At 50.3% G+C, this 21716-nt stretch overlaps 2 protein-coding genes across 3 annotated transcripts; one reads left to right on the top strand and one right to left on the bottom strand.

Annotated features, from left to right (window-relative positions):
* The first annotated feature begins 9699 nt into the window (after positions 1-9699).
* CAPNS1 (calpain small subunit 1) lies at positions 9700-18838 on the top strand. 2 transcript variants are annotated; one of them, XM_004765159.3, is made up of 11 exons: positions 9700-9861; positions 10748-10971; positions 11941-11974; positions 12237-12326; positions 12474-12531; positions 12629-12693; positions 15531-15599; positions 15693-15771; positions 15927-16043; positions 18060-18118; positions 18281-18838. In XM_004765159.3, exons 2-11 carry the CDS (start codon positions 10766-10768, stop codon positions 18305-18307), a joined length of 804 nt encoding a protein of 267 aa, XP_004765216.1. In that variant the 5' UTR covers positions 9700-9861; positions 10748-10765; the 3' UTR covers positions 18308-18838. The 2 variants fall into 2 exon arrangements, with proteins under 2 accessions (XP_004765216.1, XP_044931839.1); XM_045075904.1 differs by lacking the exons at positions 9700-9861; positions 10748-10971 and adding an exon at positions 11355-11379.
* A 733-nt stretch (positions 18839-19571) lies between these two features.
* Positions 19572-21270, bottom strand: LOC101682432 (cytochrome c oxidase subunit 7A1, mitochondrial). The gene is made up of 4 exons (XM_004765160.3): positions 21155-21270; positions 20339-20425; positions 20115-20199; positions 19572-19690 (listed from the first exon to the last, which is right to left on the bottom strand). The coding sequence occupies exons 1-4, from the start codon at positions 21167-21169 to the stop codon at positions 19635-19637; spliced, it is 243 nt and encodes an 80-aa protein (XP_004765217.1). The 5' UTR covers positions 21170-21270; the 3' UTR covers positions 19572-19634.
* Positions 21271-21716: the final 446 nt, after the last annotated feature.

Here is a 21716-nt window from a genome sequence, read left to right as displayed (position 1 = left end):
AGCAACCTCCCTGGTGAGCAAGGAGCCCGATATGGGACTGGATCCCAGGACTCTGGGATCATGACCTGAGCGGAAGGCAGTGGGTTAACCAATTAACCAACTGAGCCATCCCTAAAGCATGGTTGTTAGTGTAAGAACAATCTACTGGATAATGTAACAGAATGGTTGGCCAGACTAGAGAATGTAAGAATTTATAAGATAGAAGCAATCCATCAGTTGGATTGATCTCTCATTTATTTGGAGAAAAATTTTCAGTTTGGAATCCCATCTTACATGATATAACAAAATAAATTCCAGTTGGATTTGAATAATATGTGGGGAGGGGATCGCACAGTGAAAATCTAGTGGAGCTTTTTACCAACAAATATTGCATAACTTCTGTATGGGAAAAGACATTCTGAACTTCAAGATAGTGGGGGGAACAAACCATCAAGGTAAAGACTGATGAATTAGGCTGCACAAAGAGCTGAATCTTCTCTTTTTTGAAGATTTTATTTATGAGAGAGAGCATGAGTGGGGGGAGGAACAGAGGGAGAGGGAGAAGAGGACTCCTTGCTGAGCAGGAAGCCCAATGTGGGGCTCAATCCCAGGACCCTGGGATCATAAGCAGAGCCAAAAGCAGATGCTTAACCGACTGAGCCACCCAGGCACCTCGGAGTTGAATATTTTATGTCCAAAAAGGACGTAAGCAAAATTGAAGCAAGTATGCATTAGAGAAGTATATTTGCAACAAAAACGATAGCTGATTGGTTAACACCCTCAATGAATGAAGATATTAACAACATAATGTGAAATTAATATGAAAAGCCAACAAATAAAAATGGGCATAGAATGTTTAAAAAAAATTTTGTAGAAGAAATATCAAAGGCCAAAAAATCCCACAAAAGCACATTCACCCAACAATGTTACTTAAAATACTGGGACACCTCCTTTTGTCTGTGAAATCAGCAAAGATCTTAAACTATGGTTCCCTAAGTCTGAGGACAGTTCAGGGCAATGAGAGACTCCATCCACCAGCACTGGGATGTAAATAGCAATGACTTTCTGGAGAATGACTGTGTAGCCTGACTCCAAAGCCTGAAAATATGCCCATCTATTGATCCATCACTGACATTTCTAGGAATTTAGCCCCTGGAAATAATCAGGGAAGTGGGTAAATCTGAAAGGATTTTCATGGGACCATTTTTTTAATTATTAAAAAAGGAAGGAAGGAAGGGACAAATGCAGAAACAACATTTCAGATTAAAGGTTTTTTTTTTTTTTAAGATTTTATTTATTTGACAGAGAGAGATCACAAGTAGGCAGAGAGGCAGGCAGAGAGAGAGAGGAGGAAGCTGACTCCCCACTGAGCAGAGAGCCCAACGCAGGACTCCATCCCAGGACCCTGAGACCATGACCCAAGCAGAAGGCAGCGGCCCAACCCACTGAGCTACCCAGGCACCCGATTAAAGGGTTTCTTGATAAAAGAAATGTGGATTTTGCTGGCTTAAATAGAATCAGATGAGCTGCGCTATCCTAGGAATTTTCATTAATATGCTAGCTTCCATGATAACTATACAGGAAGGAATCTCCAATGCATTATTTTCTGAAGAAAGAGCTGATGTCTAATAGAGAAGTCAGGTCACAGGTGAGCAGTCGAAGGGAACAGAGCTGCTCATTCCAGGTTAATACAAGTTGTTTACAAGTTGATGGGCAGGATGCAAATTGCATATGCAAATTTTATATAATTAGAAATGCATGAAATTATTCCCAGGAAACAAAACAAGCAGGTAATATAACTAAATAGAGGTTGTCTTTGAAAATTGGGTGAATTTTTCCTTTTAATTTTTCTCTTGCTATATTTTATACATTTTCTACAATCATCAGGCATTAGCAGGTTTTTTTTTTTCTTTTTTAAGATTTTATTTATGTGACAGAGAGAGACAATGGGAGAGAGGAAACAAGCAGGGGGAGTGGGAGAGGGCCAAGCAGGCTTCCCGCTGAGCAGGGAGCCCAATGAGGGCCTCAATCCTGGGACCCTGAGATCATGACCTGAGCCAAAGAGCAGACGCTCATGACTGAGCCACCCAGGCGCTCCACATTAGCAGATTTTAATCATTTTAAATTATGAAATATAGCGCACCTACAGGAAGACAAAATAAGAATCATTATAAAGTGAACTCCCAGGCATCAGAGTGATGAGGTTGGGATACAGGAGCCCAGAAGGCTGTGGGATGCCAGACAAGTTCCCTGATTAACCTGGAGCAGAGAACCTAGTTCAGACCTGTGTTTCTCAGACGGTAGGAGGCAGCAGAATGGGGGGGGGGGGCTTAAAAAAAAAAATCCTGGAGCAGAAGGCAGGAGGGAATTACTTTATGGAGGGGAGCCATCTAAACCATGGTTTGGAAGGATGACAAAGGTCTGTTGTGCAGTCATGAAAGCACATACTCTATTGACAGGTTTTCATTCTGATGAGGAAGTCTGAATTATATAAATAATCCCCAAAGGATGATGATGACGAAGAAGATAATAGCTAACTAAGAATTACTGACCTTGCGTCCCAGGTCTAGCCTTGGGCGGCATGATGCTGGGGACATAGTGGTTCCTGAGATAGCCCTGCCCACCAGTGTAAGGCCCCCCCCATTCCAGTCCAGGTGACAGACATTATTGATCATTACTGATTTTAATTTGTTATGATGTCTTGGGGAAGAAGTTTCCGGAATCCTAGGAGCCTATGACCGGGCAACCTGCTCTAGGCTGTGATGGGAGGTCAAGACAGACTTCCTAGGGGCGGCTGGGTGGCTCAGTGGGTTAAAGCCTCTGCTTTCGGCTCAGATCATGGGATCAAGCCCCACATCGGGCTCTCTGCTCTGCGGGGAGCCTGCATCCTTCTCTCTCTCTCTGCCTGCCTCTCTGCCTACTTGTGATCTCTGTCAAATAAATAAATAAAATCTTAAAAAAAAAAAAAAAAAAGACAGACTTCCTGATGAGGAGCAATCAGTAAATCACCTCCAAAGCAAAAAGGGTAGGAGAAATGTTCCTGCAGAGATACAGCCTATGCAAGACCCTGGCAGCAAGGGAGCCTGGGAAAGAGGAGTGAGGAAAGGGTGATGGTTACTTTTTTTTTAAATTTTAATTTAATTTTACTTATTTATTTGACAGAGAGAGATCACAAGTAGGCAGGCAGAGAGAGAGGGAAGCAGGCTCCCTGCTGAGCAGAGAGTCTGAGATGATTATTTTTTTGTCAAGCTGACTGGGATACATTGTTTCTGGGTGTGTCTGTGAGGGTGTTTCCAAGAAAGATTATCATGTGAATCTGTAGACTGGTTAAAAAGCTGACTGTCCTCCCCAGTGCAGAAGGTATCATGCAAATCTTTGAGGGTCTGAGAGGAGCCAAGTGGCTGAGGAAGGAATGATTTGAGTTCCGCCCAACTTGGTGCTGGAACATTGGTCTTCTGCACTCAGACTGCGACTTATACCATCAGTTGCCCTGGTTCTTGGATCTCCAGACTTGGACCAGGACTCAAACCACTGGCTTTTGTGGGCCTCCAGGTTGTAGACAGCAGGATGTGGGACTTCTCAGCTTCTGTCATTGTGTGCCCATTTCTTATAATAAATCTCTTTCTTTCTCTCACTCTATATATTCTGTTTCTCTGGAGAACCCTAATACACTGCTAAAGAAAGGGCAGTGGAGGGACACCTCGATGGCTCAGTTGGTTGAGTGTCTGCCTTCAGCTCAGGTCACAATCCCAGGATACTGGGATCGAGCCCTGCATCTGGCTCCCTGCTCAGTGGGGAGCCTACTTTTCCCCCTGCCTGCTGCTCTCCCTGCTTGTGCTTTCTCTCCCTGTCAAATACATATAAAATATTTAAAAAAAAAAAAGAATAAAGAAAAGAAAAGAAAGAAAGTGAAGTGGAGGGACATTCATCTGGATTAGTCATCACATAACTATTAGGCATCAACTGTGCTTGATTTTAGACCTGATTCTGCCGTCCCCTCAGGTAAGTGACACCCCCTCTTGGAACCTCCGCTCCCTCATGTTGGTTCCTTTAGCAAAGAGTTGTGAGTAGCTTTGCAATATGTTCCAGCTTGGTCAGCAAAACCTCAGGAGGCATCAAGCTCGGTTAGTTATGACTAGTAACAGTTTTCAGTTGGTGGCATTGTAGCATGAACATCGTTAAGGCAGCAAATTGAGAGGATTGAAAGCATGAGCTATAGAGCCAGCATTTCTGAATGCAAATCTTTTTTTTTTCCTTTTTTTTTCTTTAAGATTTTATTTATTTATTTCACAGAGAGAGATCACAAGTAGGCAGAGAGGCAGGGAGAGAGAGAGGAGGAAGCAGGCTCCCTGCTGAGTGGAGAGCCTGAAGCAGGGCTCGATCCCAGGACCCCGAGATCATGACCTGAGCCGAAGGCAGAGGCTTAACCCACTGAGCCACCCAAGCACCCCTTTTCTTTTTTAATAAGCTTTATGGAGGCGCCTGGGTGGCTCAGTACGTTAAGTATCTGCCTTCAGCTCAGGTCATGATTCCAGAGTCCTGGGATGGAACCTGGTGTTGTCCGGGCTCCCTACTCAGCTGGGAATCTGCTTCTTCCACTCCCTCTGAACTTCCTCCTCCCCGCTCATGTGCTCATTCTCTCCTTTTCTCAAATAAGGAAATAAAATCTTTTTAAAAGTCTTAAAAAAAAAATTAGGGGTGTTGGGTGGCTCAGTTGGTTAAGTGTCTGCATTCAACACAGGTCATGATCCCAGAGTCCTGAGACTGGGCCCTGCTTAGGCTCCCTGCTTGGCGGGGAGCCTGCTTCTCCCTCTCCCCTCTGCTCCTGCTCTCTCTCTCAAATAAATAAATAAAATCTTTTTTAAAAATTTAAACAGGCTTTATGCCCAACATGGGGCTCAAACTCAGGAAATCAAGAGTCAAATTCTCTACCAACTGAGCCAGACAGCTCCTCAGACAGCCCCTCACTGAGTTCAAATCTTGACTCAGGTACTTACCAGCTGCGTGATCTTGGACAAGTAATCTCATGTCTCTCCTCATTGGCATGATAATAACAACTTCTACCTGCATCAGTCAGAGTAGGCTAGGTTATGCTGCAGTAACAAATGAGCCCTAGACCTTAGTAGACTAACTCCTCAAATTTTATTTCTTGCTTATACTAACAGGCAGATATCCTCCATGCCACAGCTCAGCAGTCCAGCTAGCTTCCAGCATGTGGCACCTTTGTGCTTGCATGGCTCCCAGTGCTGCTTAGGTAGGGGATGAGAGCAGAGAACATCTTGTACTCACTATTAAATGCAACATTTAGGGGCACCTGGGCGGCCCAGTTGGTTAAGCAACTGCCTTCAGCTCAGGTCATGTCCCCGGAGTCCTGGGACTGAGTCCCACATCGGGCTCCCAGCCCCAAGGAGAATCTGCTTCTCCATCTGAACTCCCTTCTCATGCTCTCTCGCACTCTCTCTCTCTCTCAAATATAAATAAAATCTTAAAAATAAAGAATTAAATGCTACATTTAAAAGTGATGCTGTGGGAGTACCTGGTTGGCTCAGTCAGATAAGCCTCCTCCTTGGGTTCAGGTCATGATCTCCAGGTCCTTCTCAGCGGGGAGTCTGCTTCTCCCTCTCCCCCAACCCCAGCTTGTTCTCTCTTAAATAAATAATAAAATCTTAAAAAAAAAAAAAAAAGAAGAAGAAGTCACACTCTTACCAGCAACTGGCTGGCTTACTCTGTCAAGCATACAACGCTTGATCTCTGGTTCATGAGTACAAAGCTCCACATTGGGCATAAAGATTACTTTAAAAAAAATAAAATAAGGGGCACCCAGCTGGCTCAGTTGGTGTGGCATGCAACTCTTGATCTTGGGGTTGAAGTTCGAGCCCCACAATGGGTGCAGAGATTACTTAAAAATAAAATCTTTTAAAAAGTAAATAATAGGGGCGCCTGGGTGGCTCAGTGGGTTAAGCCGCTGCCTTTGGCTCAGGTCATGATCTCAGGGTCCTGGGATCAAGTCCCGCATCAGGCTCTCTGCTCAGCAGGGAGCCTGCTTCCCTCTCCCTCTCTGTCTGCCTCCCTGTCTACTTGTGATCTTTCTCTCTCTGTCAAATAAATAAATAAAATCTTTTTTTTTAAAGTAAATAATAAGACAAAATAAAAAATAAGTAAAAGGGACACTCCCAACATTTCTGTTCACATTTTATTGGCCCAAACAGTCACATAACCACGCAGGAGTTTAAAGGAATCCAGAAGATGGTGGGGGACTTTGGTAATGCTTGCTGTACTCTCTCATCAATGGTGCTGAAATTCAATGAGAAAATTCACACAAAACCTTTCCTTCGTTCAACTAATATTCACAGAGTACCTAAGATATGCCAGGCACTGTTCTAGGAAGTAGCTACATAGCAGTGCACAAGACAGACAGCAATCCCTTGAGGAGCTCATATTCTAGTGGGGGAGGAAAACAAGGAACTGGATAAATAAGTATACACTATGGTACAGGTGATAAATCATAAAGGCAGTGTGGGATTGGGGTGGGGAGTGTGGGGGTGAAATCAGAGATCTGAAAGGATCTTCCGGAGACCACTAGATGGGCAGACTTGAGGCACTAAGAGGTGAGGCACTAAGGTGTGGCTACGGAAGGCCTGGGTAGTGGGGCAGCAGCTTTCAGGGGCACCTGGAGATGGGCTGTTTGGATATTGTTGCATCCCCAGAGCCTCCTTGTCTGTGTTCAGCTGGGAACATCCAGTAGGGTTTCTTCTCACTTTCTTTCTTTTTTTTTTTTTTTAAGATTTTATTTATTTATTTGACAGACGGAGATCACAAGCAGGCAGAGAGGCAGGCAGAGAGAGAGATAAGAGGAAGTGGGCTCCCCGCGGAGCAGACAGCCCGATGTGGGGCTCGATCCCAGGACTCTGGGATCATGACCTGAGCCGAAGGCAGAGGCTTTAGCCCACTGAGCCACCCAGGTGCCCCTCTTCTCACTTTCTTAAGGGGAAGTGTCACCTGTCACTTTCAGACAGGTGACAGGACAGATTATGAGCTTGGTGACCATGGTAAGGACTTTTTTTTTAAGATTTAAAAAAAAAATTTTATTGGACAGACAGAGATCACACGTAGGCAGAGAAGCAGGCAGAGAGAGAGAAGAGGAAGCAGGCTTCCCGCCGAGGAAAGAGCCCGATTCAGAGCTTGATCCCAGGACATGGGAACATGACCTCAGCTGAAGGCTGAGGCTTTAACCCACTGAGCCACCCAGGAGCCCCATGGGAAGGACTTTTGACTCTTACAAGGACAGAGGTACAGCCAGGGGAGGGTCCTGACTTGACTGGGGGTATCGCAGGCTCCCTCTGACTGCGGGTGGGGAGCAGACCATGAGGGCAGGCAGGGGAGCAGGAAGCCCAGGGAGGAGCTGCTGTGGTGTCCAGGACCAGGAGGACGGATGGAGGCTGGGCCAGTGCTGGTGGAGTCAACAAGGTTTCCTGTCAGGTTGGAATAGGTGTGGAAGAATGGTCAGGGATGATTCTGGGCTCTCTGGTCTCGGTCTCTGGAAGGACAGAGGTGCCATCAACCTAGATGGGGAATGCGGGGAGGGAGCAGGTTTGGAAGGAAGTCAGAAGCTCAGTTTAGGATGTATGAAGTTTGAGACACTTCTAAGACCCCCATGAAGAAGGTGAGTAGAATGCAGTTTGTAGAACTGCTTGGAAATGTCCCGGTGGAAGATGGAAATCTGGATATTAACAGCCTAGAAATGGACTTTAAACCACTTTATGTGGGGGAGATCTTCTATGGCATCCTCTATGGATACCGTAAGGCCTGAGGCTTGATACTGGCCAGTGTTAGGAGGTCGGGGAGACTGATCTCAGTGACAGGGGACAGTGAGTGGCACAAGATGGCAGTGTGTATTCTGAGAGAGTATAAGTTATAAGCAAGAAGCTGCAAGCCTCACCCAGTCTCGGGTTGGGGTGGAGACAGGGAGAGCTTCCTAGAAGAGGTGACTCCTGAGCTGACACGAAAGCCTGAGTACCTACATCACCAGGTAAAAAAGTCAGGAGTGTTCCAAGTTGAGGGCACAGCCCGCACAAAGGCCTGGCAGCAAGTGAGCCCTAGAAAGGGCAGACAGCGGAAGCTTTCCAGTGTGGCAGGGAAGGGTGTGGTGAGAAGGGAATGTGGATTAGTCATCACCAAGTTTTGGCATCAGCCATGCCCAGGTTCACACCTGGTTCCGCCATCCTCTGTGACCTCAGGCAAGTGACCCGGCCTCCATTTTCTCTCCTGTAAGTTCCTGCCTCATAGCCAAGGCTTGTGTAGTGATTCTTGGCCTGGCTGCTACTGTAGTTTTGTCTCTTGTGATCTTGTTGTCTAAGCTATTATCGTATTAATTATAGTATTTTTTAAAGTTCACTGTTTTTAGTAATCTCTACACCCAAGGTGGGGCTCAAACTCATGACCCCAAGATCAAGAGTCTCATATCTTCCAACTCAGCTAGCCAGGTGCCCCCCAAATTAATTATATTATTGAAGGGTCAATGCATTAGTGGTTAAGGTTATAGGCTAGGGAGTTCACCCTCAGAGTCAGTTTATTTCTAAAATGGAAATAGTGCATACATCCATTCCATAGGACTGTTATAAGGGCATATGAGGTTATATGTAAAGTGCTCAGGAGCGTGCTTGGCAGTTACTTTTGTCAGTATTATCTAAGGGGGAGTTAGTCAACCACCTGAGGAATCCTGGTGGGCTGCAGGAGGAAACAGCATGGGTACAGGCACATGGAAATGATTCCTCTTTACTAAGCATTTACCACTTAATTCTGAAGGGGAAGGGGAACCCTTGTTCTCATTTTACGGATTAATAAATCCTTGTTAACAAAACAAAACCAAAAAACAGCCTTCCTCAGCGCCCAAGGGATCCCAGTTATTAAAAGGCAGAGCCAGGATTCAGACTCAAGCTAAGCCAGCCTCCAGGGGAGATTCTATGGGCCAGACATCCAGAATGCCTGGGAACCAGATTTAACTCCCTCTGAGGAGCCCTGAAGTTTGGAGGTTGGAGGCCGAGAGCCTAAGGTCTCCAAAGGAGGTTTCAGGCGCCATTTTTCCTGCCAGCTTCTGCATTCTCCCCGCCCCCCACTCCTCCACCCGATCTCGGGAACATCTAGTCTCAGAAACAAGGCAGTGGCCAGAGGGACTCTTCCTTCCTGTGCCCAGGCCCCTCTTTAGAGATGGGAAGAAGGAGGCGGCACTTGACCCTGACGCGGGGTAAAAAGGTGAGGGTGGAGGAGGCACAGGCAACTTTTGCAAGCGGCAAAGTTCTTCCCGCCGTTTGGCCGCCTTCCGGGCTACTGCAGGGTCCCGAGAAATCTAGTCTAGCCTTAGCCCCTGCCCCAAATGCGGGTGCGTGTCCTCGGGCTGTGGGCCAGACAAAATTCGGGGTCTCCAGATGCTTTGTCGCAACAAGAATAGGATACAGGGCCGCGTACCAGGAGTCCCTTTCCCAGCGGACAGAAAACCACACCCATGGCCGCATGGAGAAGAATCCACACTGCAACACTAGGGGGTGATCTCGGGCGCGGCGACTGAACCTCTCTCCCTGGATTCATTCACCTGAGCTGAAAAGAACCGGGGAAGACCTCAAGCCGCTGGAGGTTGGGCGGGGCCGAAACCCACAGTTCAGGAAATGAGCAGGGCGGAGCCGCGGCGGCCGCATCCCGTTACTAGAGGCGGGCCCGGCGCACGCAGGCGCAACTTCATGCCGGCTCTAGGACCCCGCGGACGCTTGGTGGGCCGCTCTGCAGTGCCTGAGTCTAGGCCGCCTGAGTCACGGGCCCCGCCCTACGGAGCCGGACGCGGGCAGAGGTTCGGGAGCAGGACGGACGGACCGACCGACCGGAGGATCGGTGAGCGCCCGATCTGGATTACCCCTGTAGTCCGTAATCCCGGTCCTTGCGGGCCCCGTGTCCCACGAAACCCTTAAGTCCTGGTCTAGGGGTCCCCCAGACTCATGACCTCAGATTTGAAGCCCCAGGCTGTCTGGCACCCAGTTATCCCGCGCCGGGGACTCTTCCACCCTATGTCTCGGGATCTAAAATTCGAGCCCATGGATTTGAAAGGTACCCCATAAATTTCTGCCAGGTTCGAGTCCCCAGAACCACGATCCTTAGATCCGTTCTCCCAATTATAATGGGAACCCCGTTATCCTGGGCCCTGGGATTGGCACCCACTATCTAAGATCCGAACCTACAGAATCAACGGTGACATTGTAATCCCGCTGCTGGAAGTAACGAAACCCTCAAGCTGGGATTTCTTAAACCCTGCCCCACAGGCCTCCAGGTGGAGAATCTCTTATCCTGACCCGCCCACGACCCCTAAATTCAGTTCTGGAGCTCGGTCTCAGATTCGAGCGCTCAGACGCGTCAAAGGTGCCTTACACCAACTTGGGGCCCCCCATCTTAAGAACCCCACCACACCGGGACCCTTACTCTTTATGATGCCCATGCATAGACTCAGTCCAGGGTCACTTAAGCTAGACCATGAGATCCTTTGGACACAGAGAGGATTTCAAACCCGAGCCTCCGTCCCTTTCCCACCCATCCTAGAAGTATCCTCCTCCAGAAGCCCCGACCCCATTCCAAATGGACTTTCAAGCTCCAGCCGGAGAATAGGTCCCCGCCCGGAGGCCTCATATTACTCCCCCAAGTCCAGCTGCCAGAAATGCGTATTTTGCGTGGAGGGAGCGAGTTCAGTGGCGATGCGGACTTGTGACCCCTTTTTTCCCCCCCTTAGGAATCTTAATTTGCAGCCATGTTCCTGGTTAACTCGTTCTTGAAGGGAGGCGGTGGCGGAGGAGGCGGGGGCCTGGGCGGGGGCCTGGGGAACGTGATCGGAGGTCTGATCAGCGGAGCCGGAGGTGGTGGAGGAGGCGGTGGCGGCGGCGGCGGCGGCGGCGTCGGAGGAGGCGGTGGCGGAACTGCCATGCGCATTCTGGGCGGGGTCATTAGTGCCATCAGGTAAGGCGGGGCCGAAGAGGGGAGGGGCCTGGCGGAGGAGCATGTCCCACCAATTTAGATTGAGGTAACCTGGCGACACCTGCAGTCTTAATTAGGCTGGGCTGGGCCTGGGCTGCGGGATCTGCTTCGAGGGGGCGGACCTTAAGGAGGCTAATGGCCGCTCAGGAGGCGGGGCTTGACATGGGCGGAGTCTGACTGTTGAGGGAAAGATCTGATGGGGCGCGGCTGGGAGAGGTGGAACTTAATGGGGCTGGGCGAGGCCTGCTTCCTGCTACCCGGGAGACGAACGTTAGGGGGCGGAGCTAATGAGGCTTGGGGTCTCTTCATGGGGGCAAGACTTGGCTTATGGGCACGGCCGCGTGGCGGTCGAAGTTGGTCATTGAGGGGGTGGACCCAGAAGAGGCCAAGGTCTAATGGCATAGGGGAAATGATCTTGAAGGGGCTAGGTCTGGCTGGGAACTGTCTGGGTTAAAATGGAAATACGACCTGGTAGATGTGGACCTTGTAGATGTCGTTAGGGGCCCAATTTACCATGGCCCCCCTTCAAAGGGGTGGGAACTCATGGAACTGGGGTGGGATGTTGGGAAGACACAGACTTTTAGAAACCCATAGGATGGAGTACATTCCTGGACAGAGGGATTCTGAGGAGAGTGGAGCCTCAGGAAGCTGGGTCAGAGCTTCTTTGAAGCGAGCTGTCAAAGGGGCTGAATCTGTTGAGGAATCTGCCATTGGGCAAGTGTGCCCTGGCCGGAGTGGGGCCTACTGTGGGGGCAGGGCTCTGAGTTTCCTGCCAGGTGTAACCAGGGCAGCAAAGATAGGGACAGGTGAGGACAAGGACAGATAAGTCAAGCAGAGGGAGAGGTAGGGAGGTGGTGGGCTGGGGTTTGTACCGTTGGGTTTCAAGGGCTGTTGCTGTCTTTGGAGGCCAGCCCACTGGTGCTAACTACTCCCTTACTTGTCTCCCCTCAGTGAGGCAGCTGCACAGTACAACCCGGAGCCTCCGGTAAGCTATCCTCAATAATCAGAGACCCTGCTTCTCACTCCAAGGCCTTTTCTAGCACCCATCATTGTCCCTTTGTCCCTCTTAAGAAATTCCTCTCATTAAGTCTCTCCCTTGCCATGTCCCCAAACTTAGTCATGTTCCCTGGACCATCTCTCATTCCTTTGATCACCCAGCCACCTAGTCCTCTCTGACTTTCCCACCTAGTGCTGTCCTGGCCAGGACACCCCTCCTCCACTTACCCTGAGATCTTCTCCCTCTGTAGCCTCCACGTACCCATTACTCCAACATTGAAGCCAATGAGAGTGAGGAGGTCCGTCAGTTCCGGAGGCTCTTTGCCCAGCTGGCTGGAGATGTAAGTAATCCTGGGCCCCCATCCTTGTCCTAACTCTTCCTTGCCTTCCTGTGGGCTGCCCTTGCACATACACTCAGCAGTGGCAACCCCCAAAGAATCCCCACTCTCCCTTGTGACACTCTTCCCATCCCTGACTTTTCTTCACAGGACATGGAGGTCAGCGCCACAGAACTCATGAACATTCTCAACAAGGTCGTAACCCGACGTGAGTCATTGGGCTCAACACATAGGGTGGGCTTAGAGTCATGGGCGCTGGGGTAGCTGTGACCTCTGACCTCTGACTTTCAACCTGTCTCCCACAGACCCTGATCTGAAAACTGATGGCTTTGGCATTGACACGTGTCGCAGCATGGTGGCCGTGATGGATGTATCCTTTGGGGCAGTCTGACTGGAGCCCTGGGTGAAGAAGGAGTTTTGTGAGAGCACGCGTGGGACAGCCAGGATATAGCTTGCGTACCCACAAAAGTGGACATGCATATATCAGAACACACACCCAAGGCTTGTGGCAATAAACATCAGCTGTCACAGCTGGCACTTCACAGACATCATGTTAAACAGGCAGATTTTTTTTTTTTTGAAGATTTTATTTATTCATCAGAGAGAGAGCACAAGTAGGGGGCAGGGATAGGGAGAAGTAGTCTCCTTGGCAAGCAAGGAGCCTGATGTGGGACTCAATCCCAGGACCCTAGGATCATGACCTGCACCGAAGGCAGATGCTTAACCCTCTGAGCCACCCAGGCGTCCCAAACCAGCAGAATTGTTATAGTCCATTTTGTAGGTGATAAAACTGAGACTCAGAGAGAGGCAATCATTTGTCTAAAGGTATACAAAAAGAGGAAGTGGCAGGATAAGAATTTGGATTCAGGTCTTTTAGGCTTGAGAGCCTAAGCTTATTTTCTTTCTTTTTTTTTAAGTAAGTGCTACCCAACATGGGCTTGAACTGATGACCCAGAGATAAAGAGTCGCATGCTCTACTGACTGAGCCAGCCAGGCGTCCCAAGAACCCAACCTTATAACTGCTGTAGGTGTGGCCATATAATGCACATATATACAAGGGCACACCATGTAGGTGAAGATACGTGAAGGTATGTTCACAGGAACACACATGCATATTTGCACATGGGCTAATCATCAGCTTATCTTGAATACATGCATGCTTCGCACATAGGGAAAATGTAGACACCCGTGTATTGTCATGTGATCACACATGTCGCACTGAGTTCTACGAGCTTGGCTATGCTGCTTAGCAAGGTCTTTGAGCCTCTTGCCTCAATTTCCTGGTCTATAAAATGAAAAGAGTGATAAGGGTTAAACTGAATTGGAGCCATATGCGAAGGGTTTAGCGCAGTGCATAGCACAGTAAGTGGTCTGTATGCACTAGTTGCTGCTATGATCCTAGGTAGATTTTCATCTCTGAATCGGTTTCTTCTCTGTCACTGGGAAATAATACTGGTGAGGCTGGTGTTTTAAGGATTCAGTGAGAAAAGTGACGTTCCTAAGAAGCTTAGCACTACCTGACATGTACTAGGTAACTTGATAAGTCTTGGCCATCATTATTATTGAGAGTTTATGAAACATTAACCCCTGAGCTAAAGGCTTTGTGTCATTCTGCTTGTATCACAACCCAGCAGGTATATACTGTCCTCGCCTGATTTTCTAGATATCCTTGTTTCTCACATGTCCTGACATTCATGAAATTGAATTGCTATTAAGAATTTTATAGGGGTGCCTAGATGGCTCAGTCGGTGAATCGACTGCTTTTGGCCCAGTTCATGATCTTAGGATCCTGGAATCAAGTCTCACATTGGGCTCCCTGCTCAGCGGGGAGTCTGCTGCTCCCTCTTCCCCTCGGCTCATGTATGTCTGTATGTCTGTCCTGTTCTCTCCCTCTCAAATAAATAAGTAAAAATTAAGGGAAAAAAAGAATTTTTTAAATGATGGGACACCTGGGTGGCTTAGTTAGTTAAAGCTTCTGTCTTTGGCTCAGGTCATGATCCTGGAGTCCCAGGATAGAGCCCCACAGTAGTGGCATTGGGCTCCCTGCTCAGCAGGGAGTCTGCTGCTCCCTCTTCCTCTGCTCCTCCCCCTGCTCCCTCTCTCTCTCCCTCTCTCAAGTAAAAAATTTTTTTAAAGATTTGTTTATTTATTTATTTGACAGAGAGAGAGTTAGTTCACAAGTAGACAGCAGCAGGCAGAGAGAGGGAAGCAGGCTCCCCGCTGAGCTGAGAGCCTGACGCGGGCGGGGCTCGATCCCAGGACTCTAAGATCATGACCTGAGCTGAAGGCAGTCTCCATCCACTGAGCCACCCAGGTGCCCCCTCAAATTAAATCTTTTAAAATCATGGATAGGGGTGCCTGGGTGACTCAGTGGGTTAAAGCTTCTGCCTTCAGCTCAGGTCATGATCTCAGGGTCCTGGGATGGAGCCCCACATTGGGGGCTCTGCTCAGCAGGGAGCCTGCTTTCCTTCCTCTTTTTCTGCCTGACTCTCTGCCTACTTGTGATCTCTGTCTGTCAAATAAATAAAATCTTAAAAAAAAATAACATAATGCATAAAAACAAAAATGCTGGAACTTTAAAAAGAATTTGGTAAATGAGCTAGTTACTATTTTCAAGTGAGGAATTTATAGAGAAGCTCAATGTAATTCCCCATGATTATGGTTATGCTTATTAACTTATTTTTAATTTTATTTTACTGAAAAATAAAATATTTATATAGTAGTCTCTATACCCAATATGGGGCTCAAGCTCATGACCCTGAGATCAAGAGTCACATGCAATTCCAACTGGGCCAGTCAGGAGCCCCCAAAATGAAATAGGAACTAAACTCTCTATGGATAAAAAGAAAAGTCAGGGATGCCTGGGTGGCTCAGTTGGTGAAGCAGCTGCCTTCGGCTCAGGTCATGATCCCAGCGCCCTGGAATCGAGTCCCACATCGGGCTCCTTGCTCAGCAGGGAGCCTGCTTCTCCCTCTGCCTCTGCCTGCCATTCTGTCTGCCTGTGCTCGCTCTCTCCCCTCTCTCTCTCTGATAAATAAATAAAATCTTTAAAAAAAAATAAAAGTCAAACTGTATCCAGCGTGACCTGACAGGTGGGATAGGAGCTGGGGTTTTAGCCCAGGTTCCCCTGCTCGGTCATGATCACGGTGCGTAGAGTGTGTGCGCCTGGGTACAGTCATCACGCTATTCTTAACACCCTTCCACCAGAGTGACACCACCGGCAAATTGGGCTTCCAAGAATTCAAGTACTTATGGAACAACATTAAAAAGTGGCAGGTGTGTGGCGACCTCAAACTCAAAGCCCCTCAAGCCAAGAAGACGCCACTCCCCGCGATGTTCAGTTGAATCCTTCCCTCCCTGTCCCCATAGGCCATCTACAAACAGTTTGACGTTGACCGTTCAGGTACCATCTGCAGCAGTGAACTCCCAGGGGCCTTTGAGGCAGCAGGTATGGCTGGCAGCAAAATGGTCTGACGGGGGTGGGATTGGTAAGGCAGCCCCATCCCATCCCCCCACCGTGAGCTGGTCTGAGCCTGAATCCTAGGGGTGGGAGTGGGTCTGGCCTTGTGGCGCCAACACCTGAGAAAAGGAAACCATTCCCAGGGTTCCACCTGAATGAACATCTCTACAACATGATCATCCGACGCTACTCGGATGAAGGAGGGAACATGGATTTTGACAACTTCATCAGCTGCCTGGTCAGGCTGGATGCGATGTTCCGTGAGTGACACCCCAGGTCTCTTCCTGGGCGGGGATTTGTTCCACCTCTGGCCAGGGTCTCCTCTGAGCCTCACCCTGAGGCAAGCAACTTCAGGGACATCAACAGCCCCGGTTCTTGCCTGCCCTCACATCACTCACAGTCCATTGGAGGAGAAGCAAATCACCAGTGACCGCTCAGAATGGATACGGGAAGCTCAGGGCTATGATCAGGCCTGGGAGGAGAAGCTCAGCTCTGAGTGGGTTTCGATTTATGAATGGGAAAGCCCAGTGAGCTGTCTGAACTTAGGAGGCACCTGATGCAGACTAAAGGGTCCAGAAGGGCTTCCGGGAGAAGGACAGGTGTGAATCGAGGGATGAGGAGGCGTGACCCAAGGAGAGAGCTAGGACAAGTATTGATGTGGGAACAGCCCGAGTGAAGGGAAAGAGAAGGTGGTGCTTCTGGTGTTTTTTTGTTGAACTCCATTATGAATGCTGGAGACGGGTGGGGGGTGTAGAGGCTGGGAGGGGTTGGTAGGGGCTGGACATGAATGCACTGAATCCTAAGACTACTGAGAAGTGGGAATTATTGTCCCCATTTTCTGGAGGAGGAACCTAGGATTCAAGGAAGCAAAACTGTTTGCTCCCAGCCACTCAGCTAGGAAGTTGCAAAGTCAGAATTTGAACTTGGATCTGAGAGAACTGAAGAAAAGGAAGCAGGAGCAATGGGCACAGTCAGGCCATGCGAGGCTGTGAGTGTCATGTTCAGGGGTGCTCAGACCATTCCTGGGGGCAATGGAGAACCATAGCAGGTTCTAGGCAGAGGAGGGACGGGGTCAGGTTTGGCTTTAGGAAGATGTCTCAGAGGACAAAGCATTTAAACCATGGGTAGAGAAAAAGGGGCAGGTATGTCAGGGACATGAGGGGAAAGGGGAATGGACAATAAGGGCAGATGATTCCCAGAGTCACTATGAGAAGGCCCAAGAAATGGCCACTGGATTCACCAGCAAGGGGGCCAACAGGAACTGCACAGAGTGCAGTGTCCAGGACACCATGTGCATAGACACCTGAGGGTGGTAACCAAGTTGTTAGTGAAGGAGCAAAGACAGTGTAGACCTCGGTTTGCCTAGGTTTGGCTTTGGGTGGGGAACGCGGAGGCAGGGTTCAGGACAGGAGTGGGGACTACACCAGACTGGGAGCAGAAAGTGCAGCCTGCAGAGCTTCCTTCCAGTAGCCTGTTTGGGCTGGAGCTAGAGGACTTGGCCCTGAGAGGTCTGTGGGAGGCTGGGGCTTGGGCAGAGGTGTGGCACAGGGGAGTATAAGGAGGCCATTACTGGGGGGGGGGGGCTCAAGGGCTCAATCCTGATATTCCTGGGGCACATCACTTCACTTCTCTGTGCCTTGTTTTACAATGACACTTACCTCACAGAATTCGATTACATGGGTTAATAATTCCTGGAAAAGTAATTTATACAGTGCTTGGCACAGAGTAAGAACTCAATAAAGTGCTAGCCATTATTTTATTATTTTTTAAAAGATTTTACTTATTCGAGAGAGGGAGAGAGGGAGCGGGCGGGGAGAGGGAGAAGCAGGCTCTCTGCTGAGCGGGGAGCCCAATGTGGGGCTTGATCCCAGGACCCTGGGATCACAACCTGAGCCAAAGGTAGATGCTTAACCTGTTGAGCCACCCAGCTGCCCCTATTTTACCATGTACATATATTTTTTAATTAAATTAAGTAAACTTTGTATGTAATGTGGGGCTTGAACTCATGCATGACCTGGAGATCAAGAGTCGCATGCTATACCAGCTGAACATGACAGGTGGCCCAAGTGCTAGCCGTTACTATCATCATACCGTATATTAGTATATTTTTATCTTTTTTTTTTTTTTTAGATTTTATTTTTAAGTAATTTCCACACCTGACATGGGGCTCAAACTTACAATACTGAGATCCATATGCCCTACAGACCAAGCCAGCCAGGTGCCCCTAGTATATTTTTATCCTAAAAGCCAAATCCCCCAATCCTTTACTTCTCTAGGGGCCTTCAAATCTCTTGACAAGGATGGCACTGGACAAATTCAGGTGAACATCCAGGAGGTAAGAACTCCCGTTCTGGGATGTGGGTGCCCAGCAGGGGACTCTCCCCTCAGCTCCTTGTACCCTCCCTCCCATTTTGCCAGCAACCTTTTGGGGAGAGCAGAGAAAGGTGTCTGCTGTTCTTTGGTTCCCTGTTCTCACTCTGTGCCTTCCTCTCTCCAGTGGCTGCAGCTGACGATGTATTCCTGAACGGGAACCCCAGACTTGCCCCCTCATAGCCTTGCTATGGGAGTCACCTCGGATTCCTCCGTCTCTCCCAGGGCTGAGCCAGGCTGCAGTCTCATCTTCATGGATCCTGCTGACCCGCAGGTCTTTTGGTTCCCCCAGCCCTTGGCACTCGGCTTCTCAGTCAACGGCCAGGGCCCAACATGCCCCAACGTGCCATGCCCCGAGTTACCCATGGCTCTGAGACTCTCTATCACACCCTGCCCTGAGGGTCACCCCATCCCTGACACAGCCATCCCATATCCACTCCATAACATCTCTTATGCACCTGTGCCAAACCCAATCCTTATGTTGCTTCCACACCCTAAGGGCCATTCTCTTGGTTCCGGGAGGGTCACTGTACACACTCTGGCACACCTGCTCAGAGTCACCACCCTGGCAGCCAAACTCTAGGCCGGAACAGGCCCGGGCGCCCCCGTGCCTTCATCTGCACTCTGCTCTCAGCCTTCCAGGTCCAGGAGGAAATAAAAGCATCCCGATTGCTGCTCTCTCTGAGATCTGCCTCCTGTTCTGAGCGTTGAGGGCTAGTTCTGTCTCTTTCAGGGGCAGAGGGAAGTCTAGGTTCTAGAGGGTGGGGGTGGCTTGATCTGTCTCCATGTCTGTCCTCAGGCCTGGATCTGCATGTTTCCTAGTCCTTTTTCTCATACTGGATTCTAGTTGAGCTGTAGTCTTGTTCTTGATGAGATCCCCTCCAGATCCTGTGGAGGCTGAGACTGGGACCCAGAAGCCTGGGCAATCTCTGCTGCTGCTGCAAGAGCCAGGCTCTTGGGAGGTCTCAGTGCCACCCCTGTCCCACCGACCCCACCCCCGGCCTTACTCTGTTCCCCGAGGCCATGCTTGCTGCCTCTTGCTCCTGAGTCTGTCCTCACTTTCCTCTGCCTCTGTTGGGTCATGGACCATGCGCAGTACCTTCCTCTCCACCCTCAGGCCTCCACAGGGAGAGGGGCTGCCTTCCCAGAATAGAATCCCTCTCAAATTCAAGGACATGATCCCAGATCCCTAGGCCCTAAGAGACAGCCCAGGGGTACTGTTTCGGGTCCCTAGCTCCTCAGGAGGGCTGAGAGACAACAACATCGTTCAAGGAGCCTTGTGTAGCAGTAGTATTCCTCTAGCAGGAGGGACTCAGGGCTGGGGTATGGGGCTGTCATTGTGTCGTGATTCCTTGCTGATGGTAGGATGGGCTGGGGGAGTGGGCGGGAACACCAACAAACAGAGGCCACAGCTGGGCTGGGTTCCCTAAGAAGCCAGCACATTTATTGATGCTTGTTCAGGTTCTGCAAGTTTCTTGGTCTCACTTCTGGTGAGGGAAGGAGGCCCAGCCAAGGAAGTAGAGGCTATAGATGGTGCCTAGGGAGGGAGTAAGGGGACACAGCGTGAGATCCTAATTGCCTCCCTGGACCACATCTCTGCTTTTAAGCCCCTCTGCAGGCTCCTCAGTCACCAGTCTGGATCCCAGCTACCTTCCCAAACTGCCCTTCAGGTGGAGAATTCCCTAGCCTTGCTCCAGACCTGGCTGCCAACTTCCTCCACAATTCCTGCCTGGACCCCAAAGCCCGTCCTGGGACAGCAGCCCAAGCCCTAGGTGCTCCATCCCTCCCTACATGCTATGTGGACTCCTGGACCGTGCCCCCCAACCTGGCCAGCCCAGAACCCAATCCCCTCCCCTAAGCCCCTGCCCAGCCACTAGCCCTCTCCCCAAACTCAGCAAGCTCACTCCAGCTGAGCCCCTCCTCCTCCCCCAGCAGCTCAGGCGGTGGTGGCCCGCACTCACCCCCTACACAGAGCCCCATGGTCACTCGGTACAGGATGTTGTCGGTTCCCCCGCCCTTCAAGTGCACCGGGAGGTCATTGTCCGCCTGGGTAGTGGAGGCGTCAGATGAGAAAGGGGTACAGGTTGCTCTGTGGACTGTTCCCCGTTTCCCCCTACTCCACTCCAGGACAGAGCCTGAGGTCTGGGTTCTTCCCCTCACCCCGCCCCGCCCCTGCTCCGCCTACCTGGAAGAGTTTCTGTTTCTCAGCCACTCGGTTCTGGAATCGGTTCCGGGTAGTTGAGCTGAAAGAGCGAACCAGCGCCTGGGAGACCTGGCGGGGAGGGAATCGGAGACACCTGAAAGGGTGTCCCCAAAGGGTCTGGCTGGGGGGCAAGGGGACGGGAACGCTGAGGCCTGACACCGGGATGGCCCTCTTCCTTGCGTGTGTCTCAAAGGCAAGAATCGAACTGTCAGTATGAGGAAGGGAAGGGGTTCTGTCCAGAAAGGCCCAGAAAAAGGGATTCGCGCCTAGAGAATCTGGCTTGGAGGTTTCCCGATTGTCTAGGGGGTTCTGGAAGAAAAGCAGACCTAGAAGGGACACTTGATCTGCGGGTTCAAGTCCCAAGATGGCGGGGTTTTGCTTTTTTGGTGGGGAGGGTTTCCTAGATTAACGGGAGAGGCCCAAGTCCCGGGAATGATCTGTCCTGGGTCTGGGTGCCTAGCGGGGTTACCATACTGCCTAAGAAGTCCGGGGTGGGGGTGGGGGGCGAGAAGCGGTGTTAAGTTCCCACCGCCTAGGTCCCGAGGTGTTAAAAGGGGCCCTGGATGAAGGGAAGAAGCTCAAACCGGGGCGTTGGGCCATGTTAGGGGTCCTAGGCTGTCTCAGAATCCCTGGGTTATAGGAGGCGGGGGTTGAGGATCCCAGGCTGTTTAGAAGGGGGTCCGGAGCCCTGAGGGGGGCTCACGTTCCAAGTCCCCGGATCCCGGGATGTTTAGAATCTCGTATTGGGGCGAGGGCTTCCGGTTGGGTTTCCCAGCCCGGCCCTTGGGGGGCCCTCACCCGCAGGGCCCTCATTCTGCGTCCTCCTCTTCAGCCGGAGTCACCTCCCCTCTCGGCCCAAGGACACACAAGCCCTCCCCTCCCCGGGGAATCCCAGGCCACGCCCTCGGCGTGCCGCGTGACCGCCCTGTCCCAGGTCTGCGCTGGCGGGTGGGGTGTGGGGGAAGCCGGGTGAATCCCGCTGCAGATTCGGGTTCGTGCAATAGACGCGCGGAGGGGACACCCCAGTCCCGCCCCCACGCCAAAAGGCACGAAGCATCCATCTGTTACTCGGAATTTCTGCTGGTCCAAGTGGAAAGGAAAACGGAACCAGGGAATACATTTTTGGTTTGTTTCTTCGGAGATAGCCGTCTGGGGCAAGTGCAGTTCCTTTCCCGGGATCTCTCAGATTTCTCCTTACCGGAGTTGGTATTGGAGAGCGAGTGAGGGAGCAGATAAACGAGTTCCAACTTCTCGTTCTATCTACATAGACTGTGAGATTGCGTCTCCGAGCCTGTAGATAGTGGCCGTCTTTGTAACGTGGGGGCTGAGTCAGGATCTCCCTCCGAGGTGTGTTGAGAGC

This window comes from Mustela putorius, unplaced genomic scaffold (genome assembly GCF_011764305.1).
Source record: "Mustela putorius furo isolate JIRA1106 unplaced genomic scaffold, ASM1176430v1.1 tig00000174_pilon_pilon_pilon, whole genome shotgun sequence".
Classification (NCBI taxonomy): Eukaryota; Metazoa; Chordata; class Mammalia; order Carnivora; family Mustelidae; genus Mustela; species Mustela putorius.
This window is presented reverse-complemented; position numbering and strand designations above follow the sequence as displayed.

What these genes read in the sequence shown, in the direction of transcription:
- LOC101682432 (XM_004765160.3), bottom strand. An exon ending in AGAAACAGAAACTCTTCCAG is followed by an intron (nt 20,200 to 20,338) that starts GTAGGCGGAGCA and finishes TCCACTACCCAG; the next exon opens with GCGGACAATGACCTCCCGGT. An exon ending in CATGGGGCTCTGTGTAGGGG is followed by an intron (nt 19,691 to 20,114) that starts GTGAGTGCGGGC and finishes CTCCCTCCCTAG; the next exon opens with GCACCATCTATAGCCTCTAC.
- CAPNS1 (XM_004765159.3), top strand. Translation starts at nt 10,766, where the DNA reads ATGTTCCTGGTTAACTCGTTCTTGAAGGGAGGCGGTGGCGGAGGAGGC. An exon ending in ACAACATTAAAAAGTGGCAG is followed by an intron (nt 15,600 to 15,692) that starts GTGTGTGGCGAC and finishes CTGTCCCCATAG; the next exon opens with GCCATCTACAAACAGTTTGA. An exon ending in CAGGCTGGATGCGATGTTCC is followed by an intron (nt 16,044 to 18,059) that starts GTGAGTGACACC and finishes TTACTTCTCTAG; the next exon opens with GGGCCTTCAAATCTCTTGAC.